At 46.2% G+C, this 15,950-nt stretch overlaps 1 protein-coding gene across 2 annotated transcripts in view; it reads right to left on the reverse strand.

The window, feature by feature from the left end:
* TRIM14 (tripartite motif containing 14) overlaps positions 1-15,950 on the reverse strand; it is a 29,908-nt gene that overhangs the window by 13,099 nt on the left and 859 nt on the right. For both annotated transcript variants that reach the window (XM_047066726.1, XM_047066717.1), the window contains exons 2-3: positions 13,667-13,762; positions 2,346-2,579 (exon numbers count right to left, since the gene is read on the reverse strand). In XM_047066726.1, the coding sequence (XP_046922682.1) occupies positions 2,346-2,579; positions 13,667-13,762 (330 nt within the window). The remainder of the gene's footprint in view (positions 1-2,345; positions 2,580-13,666; positions 13,763-15,950) is intronic.

The raw sequence follows: 15,950 nt of genomic DNA on the forward strand, positions 1-15,950 counted from the left end.
CATGACCAGGCACATATGGCCCTTGGCTAACTAGCCCTGGCTTCCTGGTCCAGCTGCATCTCCCAACACCCCCTCCTCCCTCGTATCCCTGCCCGGCTGAACCCCCGCTGCTGCCCAGCCTGCCAGGCTCTCACATGCACATGATTCCTTCCTGTCTGGGATGTCCTCTCTGCTCTGTCCCTCTGTATATCCCCAGTAGCCTCTCCTCATGCTCCCACACTGAGCTCCACTGTCACCTTCCCTTAGAAGTCTTCCCTGACCCTCCATACAGAATTGGACATTTCTTGGACATACTTTTGATAGCTTACTTGGGCTGCGCTGTAAATAAATGTTTCTGAGTATGTCTCCTGACCCATGAGCTCTTAATGTCAAGCAGGGGCCTGGTGTGAACAGGTTGCTCAGTATGTATTTGATGAATACGTGAATGAGCAAATAGAAGGGAGGAATGACAAATGACGAATATCAGTAGTTCTGGCACCAGAGAATAAAGAAAGAAGATGGCAAAGCCCTGAAACTGTATCTATGATAAAAGAATGGGGCGCCTGGGTGGCTCAGTCGCTTGGGCGTCCGACTTTGGCTCAGGTCATGATCTCACAGTCCGTGAGTTCGAGCCCCGCGTCGGGCTCTGTGCTGACAGGTCAGAGTCTGGAGCCTGTTTCAGATTCTGTGTCTCCCTCTCTCTCTGACCCTCCCCCGTTCATGCTCTGTCTCTCTCTGTCTCAAAAATGAATAAATGTTAAAAAAAAAATTTTTTTTAAAGAGAAACATTCTTCTCCACAGAAGCATCCTTTTGTGTTAGATATCCCTACAAAGTACCATTATTTAGGGGCGCCTGGGTGGCGCAGTCGGTTAAGCGTCCGACTTCAGCCAGGTCACGATCTCGCGGTCCACGAGTTCGAGCCCCGCGTCGGGCTCTGGGCTGATGGCTCAGAGCCTGGAGCCTGTTTCCGATTCTGTGTCTCCCTCTCTCTCTGCCCCTCCCCCGTTCATGCTCTGTCTCTCTCTGTCCCAAAAATAAATAAACGTTGAAAAAAAAAAATTAAAAAAAAAAAAAGTACCATTATTTAAAAAACAAACAAATGTACCACACTGTGCATCTAGCCCCTCTTAAGGCATAATATCCACTGTGCCTAGGAAAGCACCTCACCCAGAATTTTTCTTAGATTTAGTTTTTTGCTAGCTAACAATGACACACGGAAGCCAAACTGACCAAGGCCACATAAAGGCACAAGACTAGAAATATTTGACAGGGACTGGCTTAACTGGTTTTGTACTGACTGATTGGTCTGTCTTATTTTCCAGCCACAGTCTAATCTGTGATTACACTCCAGGACACCTTTAGTTATGCCTTGCCTTCTCCCACAAGCCTGTAAAGAATCTCATGAAGGCTATCTAATACTGTAAGATTTTCCTTTATAATCAGGAAAATTAGGTGAAGAGAACGCCAGGATAAGAACATAAGCTGGAAGCCAGAGTGAGACGAGGAACAAGATGTATGCCACCAAGTCTTAGCCAAGCTGTTTGAAACATATTTAGCTCTGAGATTCCCAGAAGCCTTGGCAAGGAAGGAAACAGGAAGAGTTCCACGAGGAGGAAAGCAATCCAAGCACACTGGAGGCTGCATGGGAGCACTGGCGCGAGAAGGAAGTTTCTTCCGTGGTTCCTTGAAAACACGAACATCACTCACAACAACATGTGTTCACTAATACAGCAATGAATCACAGGGGCTATTTCTTAGACTCTCCCTCGGTATAAGGGAAGAGTCTCCAACAAAGCCCAGTGGCCAAGGAGTAGGATCCTTCTCTCCCCTTTGAGCAAACTGTGATTCACCTCGTGGAGCCTGCTCAGGAGCTGAAAGGATACCTGCCCTTCCAGGAGGGGGAGGGTCTCAAATAAGACTCTACAGGCAGAGGGCCAGGCAGTGGGGCCTCATGGCTCTGCAGTCAGGCAGACCTGGGCTCTGATCACAGCTCTGCCACCTACCAGCTGTGTGACCTCAGACAAGTCACTTCACCCTCCCTGAGCCTCAATTTCTCATTCATAAAATGGGGTGAGAATATCCACGTTGCAGACTTCTAGTAAATATTAGAGCTAAGATACACAAAGTGATGGGAACATAGAGCCTCTCCCCTGCCCCCAAATGGTGGCTGTTAATGTTATTTAATTAGTCCAGGATGTATACACTGTTCCTAACAAAGCATATTTTCTTCCCACTGGTGTAGGGGCAAGAAAACTTGCGTGCTGATTCTCTGTGTATTTACTTGGAGTGTAAATACTGTGTTCCAGTGACCAACGTGAAATGCTGGTGGCAGGGATCCACCGTGAGGGCAGAAATCCAGCATTACCTGCAGCAGCTGGACAGGACTGGGCTCCTGGCTGATCCTCCAGACCCTGCTGGAGAGTTTGTTCATGATGTCTATTTGCTCTCCACAAGACTCGATTTGCGCCCTGTACACCTGGAGGGTAAGCTGCATGTTTTTATCAATGAATTTCTTTGCCAGCACTTCCTCTTCATCAAGTAGCAATCTGAGTTCAGTGAACTTTCCCGTCAGCCAGGTTTTACTCGACTCTGCATGAGCCTAAAAAGAAACCAGTTACAGATGACATCATTGCCAACCAGGAAATCCGGAATAGTCAACATGAAAAAAATTGTAACTTCTAAAACGTGAGTTCAGCAAGGTGGCTGGGCAAGTAGAAGATCAGCTTGTTAAAACTCAAGCTTTCCAAAGTGCCAGCTATCACCAATTGGAAAATACATGGGGAAATAAAGATGGTCGGGGAAAAAAAAATAGGACAACACCTAAAAATAAATCTAACAAAAATTGTAATGACCTACATAAAGAGAAGAATAAAATTGTATTGGAAGACATTTAAAAAACAAAACAAAACACCAAACCTCTGAATGTGTAGAACAAAAAACCATTATCTGTGGCTAGAGATGCTACTTGTCTCCAAATTGGTCTACAAATTCACTGTAATCCCAAAGTCTTAATTAACAATGCAGATTAAACAAGTATTAAATTATGGTAGGGAAGAATAAGCACAAGAAAAGCCAAAAATTTTTAAAAAGATCAATGAAGGATGAGCTGCCTTATTAAATATGAAAACAAGGGTGCCTGGGTGGCTCAGCAGGTTAGGTGGTCCGACTTCCACTCAGGTCATGATCTCACAGTTCATAGATTCAAGCCCTGTGTCAGGCTCTGTGCTGACAGCTCGGAGCCTGAGGCCTAGTTCAGATTCTTTGTCTCCCTTCCCCACTTGTGCTCTCTCTTTCTCTCAAAAATAAATAAAAACATTAAAACAATTTTTAAAAAAAGTGAAAATTTTCCTAAGAGGGAAGGTTCTGTACAACCACATGACAAGTAACAAACTACACAGGTTTATTATCCATAACTTATAGTAAAAAAAAGAAATCATTTGATTGAAAATGGACCAAATACATGCCAGTGCCAATAACTGTATGAAGAGGTACTCAGCCTCTCAAACAATCAAGGAAGTGAGCAATGTAAGCAGAAAATATTTTCTGGCCATCAGACTGGAGGAATCTTAACTGATGGACAATAGCAGAGTCTGAAATGGTGTGGGGAGTAGGCACTCACATACATGGTGGGTGGTAGCATCTGTTGGCAATGCACTTTTAGGGCAATGTGACAATATCCATATTTTTTTTTTCATTTCAGACAATATCCATATTTTAAATGCATATGTCCTTTGATGCAGCAATTCCTCTTGCAGGAATTGATCCTAGAAAACATTTTCACATGTGCATGAAGGTTTGTGTACCAAGATGCTCATACAGCATTGTCGGTGATAAAGTTGGGCAAAATTTTCATTTTGGGAAATACATGTATGTTTATTATACACATTATGAGGCATTCATGCAACGATAATATGTAGTGATTAAAAAGAATGCAGTGTTCTGATACATGCTACAATTGGATGACCCGGGAAGATATGTTAAGTGAAATAAGCCAGACACAAAAGGACAAATATTGTATGATTTCCTTTCATAAAATATCTACAATACACCAGTTCACAGAGACAGGAAATAGATTAGAGTTTGCCAGGGGCTGTTGGGAAGGGAAGTATTGCTTATTGGTTAGAGTTTATATTTAAGATAGTGAAAACTTTTTGGAAACAGATAGTGGTTATGAGTGTACAACACTGTAAATGCAGTTAGTCCCACTGAATTTTACACTTAAAAATGGCTAAAATCATAACTTTTATGTTATGTATATTTTAACACACACACACACACACACACACACACCCTGCACAAAGAATTCAGGGGATCCATATGTCCTGGCACTGAAAACTCTCCAAGACACCACATGAAAAAGAGCAAGTTACACAATAATATATACAGGATGATCCTATTTATATGAAAGATAACTAAATAAAAATTATATATGGATACAGGTATGCCTGCTTTCTGCAAGTCTGCGTTAGTCCACTTTGACCTTATGAAATCTACATTAGTGTGGTAATAGTTTTTGTCCCAAAAGTGAAAACGTTCTTCAGATTTCTTTTGGTTAGAAAACAGGCATTAATGTAGATCTTTTGTAAAAGTGAAGTGGTTTTACTCAAACGTTTGAAAAGCGGGAGATGCTCTTTACTTTATGCCATTTCTACCTACAGAAGGTTTCACAGAACACTCTACTTTTGGATAGCAGAGGAAACCTGTATAGCCATCTATATGTCTGCAAGTGCATTCCAATGTCTGTTAGTTCTGGTCATGTTTGGGAAGAGGTGTGAGGATTAGGGGGATGGCGAAGAGGAACTCCCACTTTGTAGTTTCTATAGTTCTATACTATATTCTAATATACTATGATTAACATTTAAAAAAATGAACATGTGTTCATACACTACTAGTACAATTAAAAGATAAAACAGAAAATCATTAAAAAAAATAAAAGCAAAACATAGGCCTCTTTCCTACACCCAACAGAACAGCGGCCCTTGGTACTTGGGGAGGCACCGGGGGTGGGGGGGGATGCGGTGTGGACAGGCTCCCCGTGATGTCATGTTCTCTTAGTGAGGCAGGAACATGTGGTTTGGCATGATCTGTGGGATGAGTTCCTGAAGTCCCTTTCCTATACAGTGCTCTAGGCAGTGGTTAGGTTCTGAGGCTAGCTTATACCAACCACATGCAACATAGGTTAAATTGCCATTGGGCTAGCCTGGGAATTAGCCTACACTTACAACAGGGTTTCTATGGGCCAGTGAACCTGGACACAAATATATCTCTACTGAATGACCCAAATGAAGGAAAGAAAATGTGTTCCAAACTCTTGATTTATAAACACATTTTGGAGGCAATGTAAGTAATTGGAAGACCTTTCTATAGAAACTAAGAGAGCAAATAATTTCCCGATGAAGCTATGCTCCAAGCAGTTTCTATAGCTCTACTTTTTTTTTTTTAAGATTTTTGTATAAGTAATCTCCCATCCAACATGGGGGTCGAACTTAAACCCCGAGATAAGAGTCACATGCTCTAACAACTAAGCCAGCCAGACGCCCTCTACAACTCTACTTTATAAACACATTGTTATAACTCTCACTCCAGGAATAACTGTTTGAAAACATCCACAAGAAAACTTATTTTTTTATTTTTTAAAGTTTTTTTTTAAAGTTTATTTATTTATTTTGAAAGGGTGGGGAGGGGCACAGGGAGAGAGAATCCCAAGCAGGCTCCACACTGCCAGCATGGAGCCCAATGAGGGCCTAGAACTTGTGAACCACAAGATCATGACCTGAGCCAAAACCAAGAGTCAGATGCTTAACCAATTGAACCACCCAGGCACCCCTCTATAAGAAAACTTAAGGTGTAAGCAGATGAGGCTGATTATGCAAATGGTTAAAAAGAATGTGGCTTAGGTCATGATCCCAGGGCTGTGGGATTGAGCCCTGAGTCAGGCCCTGTGCCAAGTGTGGAGTCTGCTTGAGATTCTCTCTCTCCCTCTGCCCCTCTCCCCAAGTCATGTTGTCTCTCTGAAAAAAAAAAAAAAAAAAGAACAAGAGAGACAGAGTGAGAGAGAGACACACACAAAGACTGGGAGGGAGAGGGAGAGAAGAAGCGGGAGGGAATTCTGGCAAGGAGATAAGGAAGTATGTGTCTGGTTTGGGCCATGTTGGTTCAAAGCGAAACTGTAGCTCGCACTGGAGCGGGTGGGGCTAGGTGAGCGCCTGACAGTCTAGTTGGGAAAGTAATGGGCTGGGGAGGGAAGGCACTTGGGCAGTGATGAATCGCACTCATGGGAGGGTGGGGGATTTTGCACATGGAGTGCTGGCTGCTATGTGACTCCACCTCTGCCCAGGACCCTGGAGGCCTATCTGGGTCCCGTGGAGGGTGAGGAGCCTGTGAGGAAAACGGAAAGAGCTGTTTTGCTGATAATTCAGTAGGACTTTGGACAACGCTTCTATGGGCACCTGTCAGGGGCATCCCACTGGGGAAGGCAGGCATGCTCTCCACCCCTGCCCTCTCCACTACGCCGTCCCGACCACTCTGATATGTGGCGGTGGCCTGCAGGAAGAAGCAGAGGGGAGGCCATGCCCAGCAGGGGTGGCAGAGACCGGTGGCATCGTCAGTGTCAACAGCAGCATGGCTGAGTCTACATCTTCCCGTTCCCACTCTGGCAAAGGCCGCTTTCTGTCACATCACTGGTCCCCTGACCCTAATCTGTGGTTCAGGCTCTGCAGCTCTGTGGGTCACAGGGAAAGGCATAAAGCCAGGAATGGAGGCTGTTTATTTCCCTGCCCAGGGAGCCAGTCTAGGCCCATGTGACTCAGGTCCATTTCCTGTCCTTCCCCCAGCACTACTCCAGAGGGAGAGGGGCTGACTCCTGAATTTCCAGGATCTTCCTTCAGGCTGGGTCTGATCAATGGGAGGAGGGACTAGAAGGAGGCAAGAGAAGGCAGCAGCCAGGGTGTCCCTCCCACCAGGGTGGTTTTTCCACAAGAAGGTGTATTCCTGCATCCCTTCTACCCTCCAGCTTCCACAGGACAGGCCCACTCTGGTTCCAGTTCCTGCAAAGGTATCTTGGCCCCTGCCCCCGGTTATCCCATCTTTTCCCTTGGCCTTGCCAGCCAGATGTAAAGGTGCCTCCTGCTGATGCTACTGCCTCGCTGCCCCCTGGCTGGTTTCTCCACCTTTCCCACGCTGGCCTCCATTCCCTGCATTCATCCCCTCGAAGTGGCTTCTGTCTTCCTGGATGGGCCTTGATGGATACAGCTGAGGCCCCAGGTCCACCTCTGCCTTCCTGTGTGACTGGTGGTAAGTCACTTCTCTTCCTGGGTGGCCCCATCTCCAAGGGCCTTTCAGCTCTGGAAGTCTGTGCCCATCCTAACTTCCTACCTAGGTCTGGACGTGACAGACAATAATCAAACTTAACTACATATTTATCTATATAGTATATATATTTATATGCTCCCCCCTCCTTATAACGGTATCAAAAGTTCCCTGGAATAAAGTGGGAAGATTCAGAAAGAACATAAGCACTCCCATCCCTGTTGAGTTAGGGTAGCAGGTAAGTGTTGAGTTTTCCGTCCACCTGCAGGTACTGGCCCTCTGAGGAGCCACAAAGGGGAAGCAAACAGCCTACCAACAAGGATGTCAGAGAAAATCATTTAATGGGTGTTGGTTGAGGATTAATGAGGAAGGTCCTCTTGATTGTTCTCTGGGAAGAAGGGGTTAGTTGGGCGTGATCATTGGTTTGTAGACAATGGGCTTTGGACCGTGTATAAACTTTACTGGTTTTAGTTTGTTGACAAAGGTGTTTTATGGATTAATTTTCAGGTGAATGACCTTTCCCCTAGTAATGCCTCTAGGAAAGCAAGTACAGAGCGGCATGGTTTCCCTTGAGCTTTCTTCCACACACCACACTAGCCACAGTTCAGCAGAATGCCTGAGAGTCCTTATAAACATTTGTGCCTACTGAGCCAGACGAATCATTTCCAGGAATGCGTCTGAAGAGAATAAATAAAAAATGTTCACTGCAGTGTTATTTTACATTAATGGAAAACTGGAAATGATCTAAATGTTCAACACTGGGGAAATGGCTTAATCACGGTAGATCCATATAATGGAATATACAGCCTCTAATACTGACATTGATAAAGAACTTTTAATGACACAGGGAAGTGTTATGATCTTAAGCAAAAACAAAAACCCCATATGTAAAATGACATATAGTTTTGGTCAATAAGAGAGAAGGAAATCCCCCCTTCCTAGTTCAAATACATAGAAATGCTGATAAAATGAGCAAATTTTTAAATTCCACGACCAAGCTCAAAAACCAAAACCAGACCTACAAACAAACAACAAACAACAGAAACCACTAGTTGCCCAAAACAAAGAGGGAACCTGCTGTAAGAACTGCGCAGAAGCTGAGCTGAGTGGCCCCAGGAAGGGCGGAGGAGCGTATGACAGCCACACCACACTGGGGGCCTGGTCGTCTCAGAGGATGCTCTGGGCACCTGTCACCTGCACCAAGTCAGGTGCACAGACAGCCCCTCCATCCAGGAACGAGGCACTGGGAAAACTCCACCCACTGGCCTGAGGAAGGGGCAAGGAATCTTCTCATCCATCAAGGGTCATGGGTGAAAAAGAGAGTCATCGGCAAAACACATAAACCAAACAACAGGCTTGTATTGAGAAGAATTCAAGTCCTAGTTCATAGACCCTCAAAATTGCAAAATTCATATATAAAAACAGGTCTGTAACTACTGAAACTGATAAGAGTACACTGCAGATGCTCTGGCCTCAGGGCTCTGAAGGCGAGCTCCCACAACCCAGGGGTACAGGACACCATGCAAAACACCTACTGAGGGCAGCAAGGTGAAGATACAAATAGCAAATCACACAAAGAAACGAGCCAACGTGCCTTAGCTCCAAAGTGGGGATATGATATTAGAATTGTGCAGAGGATATGTCTCAGACTATATCAATGCGTATACATGTACAGAGAAAAAAATATCAAAATGTGAACAGTAGTTGGCTTGAAGTGTGGCTGAATCTTTAAAAATTCCAGTAAAATTAATGTACAGTGTTATGTTAGTTTCAGGTGTACAATACAGTGATTCAACAATTCTATACATTACTCAGTGCTCATCATTACAGGCATATTCTTAATCCCCCATCACCTAGTTAAGTACAGCTGAATTTTTAAACCTCTGTTTTTTTTTATGTTTATTTATTTGAGAGACAGAGAGACAGAGCGTGAGTGGGGAGGCACAGAAAGAGAGAGAGACAGAGACAGAATTCAAAGCAGGCTCCAGGCTCTGAGCTGTCAGCACGAAGCCTGATGTGGGGCTCGAACCCAGGAACTGCGAGATCATGGCCTGAGCGGGAAGTCAGAACCTTAACTGAGCCATGCAGGAGCCCCTAAACCTCTGTTTCTTGACCAGGAATGGAAATATAAATGCCCCCAGGAGCCAGACTGGTAACACAGTGAGGGAGGTGCTCAGGTGGGGGCTGGGAGACTTGGAGACAGGTGTCCTTCTAGTGGGAGCACCTAATCAGCTCTGACAGGTCCCATGTAGGAGCGCAGGCATAGGACGGCCACATCTTCATACTTTTTTACATCTAAATTGTTATACAGATCAACCAATCAACCAATCAACCCGTTTCAGCTTTAAAATGCTGACCACGGGGGCGCCCGGGTGGCTCAGTCGGTAAGTGTCCGACTTCAGCTCAGGTCACGGTCTCGCGGTCCGTGAGTTTGAGCCCCGCGTCGGGCTCTGGGCTGACGGCTCGGAGCCTGGAGGCTGCTTCCAATTCTGTGTCTCCCTCTCTCTCTGCCCCTCCCCCATTCATGCTTTGTCTCTCTCTGTCTCAAAAATAAATAAACGTTAAAAAAAATTATTTAAAAAAAAATAAAAATAAAATAAAATGCTGACCACGGCGGCACCTGGGTGGCTCAGTTGGTTGAGTGTCTGACTTCGGCTCAGGTCATGATCTCATAGTTCGTGGATTCAAGCTCCAGGTCAGGCTCTGTGCTGACAGCTCAGAGCCTGGGGCCTGCTTTGAATTCTGTGTCTCCCTCTCTTCTGCCATTTCCCTGCTTGCACTCTGTCTCTCTCTCAAAAATAAACAAACATTAAAAAAAATTAAAATGCTGACCATTAATCTCATTCTTTTTATTATCTTTTTTTAAGGTTTATTTATTTTATTTTTATTTATTTTATTTTTTTTATTTTTATATGTTTTTATTTTTTTTTTTAACGTTTATTTATTTTTGAGACAGAGAGAGACAGAGCATGAATGGGGGAGGGTCAGAGAGAGGGAGACACAGAATCTGAAACAGGCTCCAGGCTCTGAGCTGTCAGCACAGAGCCCGACGCGGGGATCGAACTCACGGACCGCGAGATCATGACCCGAGCCGAGGTCAGCCGCTCAACCAACTGAGCCACCCAGGCGCCCCTATTTATTTATTCTAAAAGAGAGAGAGAGTGTGTGCACATGAACAGGGGAGGGGCAGAGAGAGAGGCAGGAGAGAATCCTAAGCAGGCTCCAAGCTGTCAGCCCAGAGCCCAAGGCGGGGCCGAACCTACGAACCATGAGATCATGATCTGAGCTGAAATCAAGAGTTGGACACTCACCTGACTGAGCCACCCAGGTTCCCCTTCTTATTACCTTCTGAGGGCCACTGAGCTGTATGTCCAATAAACCATACACAGATTTGCATGCTGAAAACTACAAAATGCTGACAACCCCCCCAAATCTAAATAAATGAAGAGGGGTGTGGTCACAGACTGTAAGATAACATAGTAAAGATGTCAGCTCTCTCCAATTTGATAAACATGCTGAACACAATTCCTACCAAAATCCCAACAAAGCAGACAAGATCATTCTCAAACTTAAATGGAAAGGCAAAGGAACTAGAATAGCTAAAACAATTTTGAAAAAGAATCCAGCAGGAGGTATCAGTTATTTCAGGACTTCTCACCTCTAGCAATCAAGATCATGGGATAGTAGAGGGACAGACTCGTGGATCAATGGAGCCGAATAGAGGACCCAGAAATAGCCTCAGCCAACTATGGCCAACTGACTTTTGACAAAAGCAATTCAATGGAGAAAACACTGTCTTTTCAACAAACAGTGCTGGAGGAATTGGATATCCGTAAGGGGAAAAAAAAAAAGATCTTTGAGCTAAATCTCACACCTTGGGGCGCCTGGGTGGCGCAGTCGGTTAAGCGTCCGACTTCAGCCAGGTCACGATCTCGCGGTCCGTGAGTTCGAGCCCCGCGTCAGGCTCTGGGCTGATGGCTCGGAGCCTGGAGCCTGTTTCCGATTCTGTGTCTCCCTCTCTCTCTGCCCCTCCCCCGTTCATGCTCTGTATCTCTCTGTCCCAAAAATAAATAAACGTTGAAAAAAAAAATTTTTTTTTAAATCTCACACCTTATGCAAAAATTAGCTTGACAAGAATCATGGACTTCAATGTAAAATTATAAAACTTTTCGGAAAAAAAAACAAAACAAACAAGGCAGAAATCTTTGGGATCTAGGGCTAGCCAAAGAGTCTCAGTCATGACAGCAAGAGCACAATCCATAAAAGAACACAATGGATACCCTGGACTTTTTTTTTTCTTTCTTAATGTTCATTTACTTACTTATGAAAGAGAGAGTGAGCGAGAGAGCATAAGCAGGGGAGGGACACAACGGGAGGGGGAGGCACAGAATCCGAAGCAGGCTCCAGGCTCTGAGCTGTCAGCACAGAGCCTGTTGCAGGGCTCAAACTTACAAACTGTGAGATCGTGACCTGAGCCGAAACCAAGGGTTGGATGCTTAACCAATTGAGCCACCCAGGCGCCCCTGTCAATTCTGGTTTTGATACTGCACTGTATGTATGTAAGATCTAACCCGTAGGGCAAACTAGGTGGAAGGGTGGAAGGTACACAAGGCTTCTCTGTACTACCTTTGCAACATCCTGTGAATTTGGAATTATTTCAAAATGAAAGTTTAAAAGTTGGAAGAGAAGACTAAAAGAAAGAAAATTCCATTCCTTAGAGGAAGCTGAAATGGGCCCCCTTAGACTCTCCACATGGGTCCTAACTCTTCCCTGGGAGCCCCCAACCATACGTGCTCAGAGATTTGCAGACAGTGAATCTGTATCCCAATTCTGTTCTAGCTGCACAGCCCAAAGCACTTCCCCCATCCCTTGCCAAATCTTTTTTTTTTTTAATTTTTTTTTTCAACGTTTATTTATTTTTGGGACAGAGAGAGACAGAGCATGAACGGGGGAGGGGCAGAGAGAGAGGGAGACACAGAATTGGAAACAGGCTCCAGGCTCTGAGCCATCAGCCCAGAGCCTGACGCGGGGCTCGAACTCCCGGACCGCGAGATCGTGACCTGGCTGAAGTCGGACGCTTAACCGACTGCGCCACCCAGGCGCCCCAATTGCCAAATCTTTTCAAACCACTATTGATCTGAGCCCGGAGAAATGCTCTTGAAGACATGAGCGTCACTATTAATAATGAAGCTGGGGCCACAGGTATAAACCACAACTGTCCCCAGCACACTCGGGCATGCAGTCACAGACAGTGGATGCTGTGCCAACAGGAGGTCAATTCTGTGGCCTGGCCTGGGTCTTGGCCTCTCCACTCTGCTGTGGGCCTGGCCCAGAAGGTCCTGGGTGCCAGCTACTCCCTTGGTCGGAGCCAGTCTCTCTGCCTGACTTGTGAGGGGTCAGTCCAGGGTTTACAGAGCCCTCAGGGGCAGAGACCCTGGGCAGGCATCCCACCCTAGCCCTCATTTCCAGGAGGGGCCAGCTGAGGGTGAAAGGGGAAGGGACCAGTTCAGTTCACATAAAAGGACCAGAAGACCCAGCAACTTTTTTAGTCAGATGGCAGCTCCCAATAATGTCAGCCCCAACTTCCCATTTCAAGCCCACAAAAGAATCCATGTAAATAAACACTGCTATGAAAGGAGAAGCCTGAAGAAAGTATTTATTTATGGAATACATTGATACCCTATTTTATTTCTTTCAACAAAGCAGTAAAACCCAAAGAGCTGTTTGTATGCTCCTTATGCTGCATTTTGCTTTGTTTAAGGTGATTTGGGGTGCAGGGGATGGATGACTGGTCCCTCTAAGAGAATGGCCTTGGCGGTTGCCAGAAGGAAAGGCTGTTCCTCCATTTTGTGAGTTGCCACGGGGCAAGGCTAAGGTGCTGGGCAGAAGTGGATTCACACAAAGCTAACACAACAGAAGCTTAAGGCTCCTCATTAGCCAGGGCCCTTCATGGTCTTGCACCTGATTTTGTGTCATTTTTCTTTCTTTTCTTTTTTTTTTTTAAAGTTTATTTATTTTTGAGAGAGACAGAGGCAGCGTGAGTGGGGGAGGGGCAAAGAGGGAGACAGAGAATCCCAAGCAGGCTCCTCACCATCAGCGCAGAGCCCGACGTGGGGCTTGAACCCACGAAACCGTGATATCGTGACCTGAGCTGAAACCAAGAGTTGGACGCCTAACTGACTGAGCCATCGAGGCGCCCCTTGTGTCATTTTCCTTAAAAAGAGTCCCCTACATTATAGAAGTCCCAAGCCCCATCAAACCTGATCTGCCCCTTTGAGGTTAGTTTTGATCTTCCCTTGGCTCCATATTGAGGAGAGCCTTGTGTACCAGGGGAAGTGTGAACATCTCAACTAGAACAAGGAAGAAATGTCCACTTGCCTTGAGCTTCTCGGCAGCTTCTTCTATCTGGGTTATGTTGCCAACTTGCTGCTGCTTCTTGGCTTCCAACTGCTTTAAACATTCTTGGATGCGTTTCTGTATGTGAAAGAGCTAGGAAAAATTAATACTTAATACTGTGACTTTTGAGATAACAAGCCACCCCAGGGGTCATCTCCTCCCCCTGTATTTTGTTTTTGTTTTGTTTCAGCTGAGGTATCTGAGACTCAGAGGTGAGGTCACTGGCCCAGAGTCACATGGCAAATTGGAGGATGAGCCGGAATGAGGGTCCCTCTGATCCTCAGAATCCCACATCAGATATTCTTCCAACCTTGATCCCCCCTCCCTTTTTTCTAGAACAATTCCTGCTTATGGCCTGGTTTTTCACCCTTTCAAATAGGACCTTAAGGCAAGCAGCTTGGGGACAGAAGAGCATTTCACTTATGGAGTCAGTATTAACTAAGCACCTATTACATGCCAGGGAGCCTGTGGCCCTTTGGCTTGAACTGGGGTTCAGAAGACCTGCATGGGTGAGGTCTGTGGGGGTTCATGCTCCCTTCTCCCTCCCACCTGAAATGGCTCCCTTCCAGAGTTCCTTGTTTTGCAATTGCCATTTTCCCAAAGGCTTGCTCTGTGAGCCTCTTCCCCACAGGTTTGAGCTTGCCTCTATCCGGATCTTCTTACAGCTGGCCTCACACGCAGCTGCTGGCCCCAGTTCTGGCTGCCCCGTCAACTGGGAGCTCCCTGAGGGCAGGCTTGCTCCATTCCCAGCTCTGCCATGGGGATCACGGGGTGACCCAGAAGTGTTTGCTGAATCAAACACAATGACCAAGGGCTGCCAGCTTCAAGTGGAGAGCTGGAGCCACCCAGCAAGCTGTTATGAGCATAAGCCCCAGAGGGACAGGCAGCTTCCTAGGTCTGATTCCTGGCCCTCCTTTCATGTGACCTGGACAAGTGACCTCACTTCTCTAAACCTGTTTCTTTAGCCATAAACATGGGGATAACCGCATCGCGTTGCTGTAGAGAATGAAAAGTACACGAAGTGCTTGGTGCAGTGTTTGGCAGGCAGTAAGTACTCAACAGGTATAGCTCTTACTGTTATTGTAACACCCAACAAGCATCTGCTACTGTGTGCAGTTGTATTCTAGGTCGTGGCTGGGGGTGAGGACACAATGGTAACCCAGGCAGAAGCCACAGCCTCAAATTCGGGGAGCACATCTTCTACCCCACTGTGATTTCTAAGCCATCAAGTCTAGCTGCTGTCACCCAAAGATAACCCAGCCTCCTGGTGCCTGGGCCTCCCAGTCACATGGTGCTGCACCTGTCATGCTACCTGGTGGAATCCTACTGATCCTTCAAGGACAGTTCCAATGGCACTCCTCTGGGAAGTCTTCCTGCGCTCCCTGCTCCTAGTTCATACTGTCTTCTCTCTGGCTCCCCAATTACGATACTTATCACACCATATTGTCACTATTCGTTCTCACCTCACCAGCCGGGAAATTCCTGATCAGGGAAGAATTGATCTGTTCCTTAACTTGTGGCACAAGGTGTGTGCCGAATGAATGTTTGATGAATGGATGGAAGGATGATGGATAAACAGGTGAGTGGCTAGGTGTGTGAACACAAGATGAGTATGTTGGTAGGTAGGTGGGTGGACCTACCTATGAGATGCCCAAGCCCTATCTCTGGAAGCAGCCATGTTAATTCTGGAAACAGCCTTCTGAGGAGCTATTATTGTTACAGTTATTTTACAGATAAGAAAGGCCTCAAACCCAAGACTCCCCCCCCCGGCCGGCGCCAACTGAACCAGGTCCCACAGGGCCCATTCTCACCTTGGAGCTCCAAGGTTGTCACAATGTGAGGAAAAAGGTCATTAATCACCAAAAACTGCTGGCAAGAGGAAGTGGTAGAATCAACATCCGCAAGAAACGGGCGGGCCTGACTATCTCAGGGAGGCAGAGGATTTGACCAGAGTCACAGAACAAGTTGGCCCTAAGGCCGGAACAAGAGTCGGGAGCCCCTGACCACTATTAGGATTATGCACAGGTGAGGGCTCCAAGGTGGGAATGGGCCAGTGGAGGCAATCCAGCTGTGGAGTGCTGGGTTCAAAGCCAGCCTCGGCTTCCAGAGCCTTTCTTTTCTTATCAATAAAATGGCTGTCATAGCTCCCCACCTGGCTGTTAAATGCGTGGAATGGGCACGTGCGTGGAGGAGAAGGGCGGAGTCGGTGGCTGGAGGCCGCTCCCAGGGCAGGCAGTCAGGCAGTCCTCAGCCCCTGTCGGTGAAC

This window comes from Lynx rufus, unplaced genomic scaffold (assembly GCF_022079265.1).
Source record: "Lynx rufus isolate CCGP_SWC_20201006 ecotype Redwood Valley unplaced genomic scaffold, mLynRuf1.p SCAF_10, whole genome shotgun sequence".
NCBI classification, from domain to species: domain Eukaryota; kingdom Metazoa; phylum Chordata; class Mammalia; order Carnivora; family Felidae; genus Lynx; species Lynx rufus.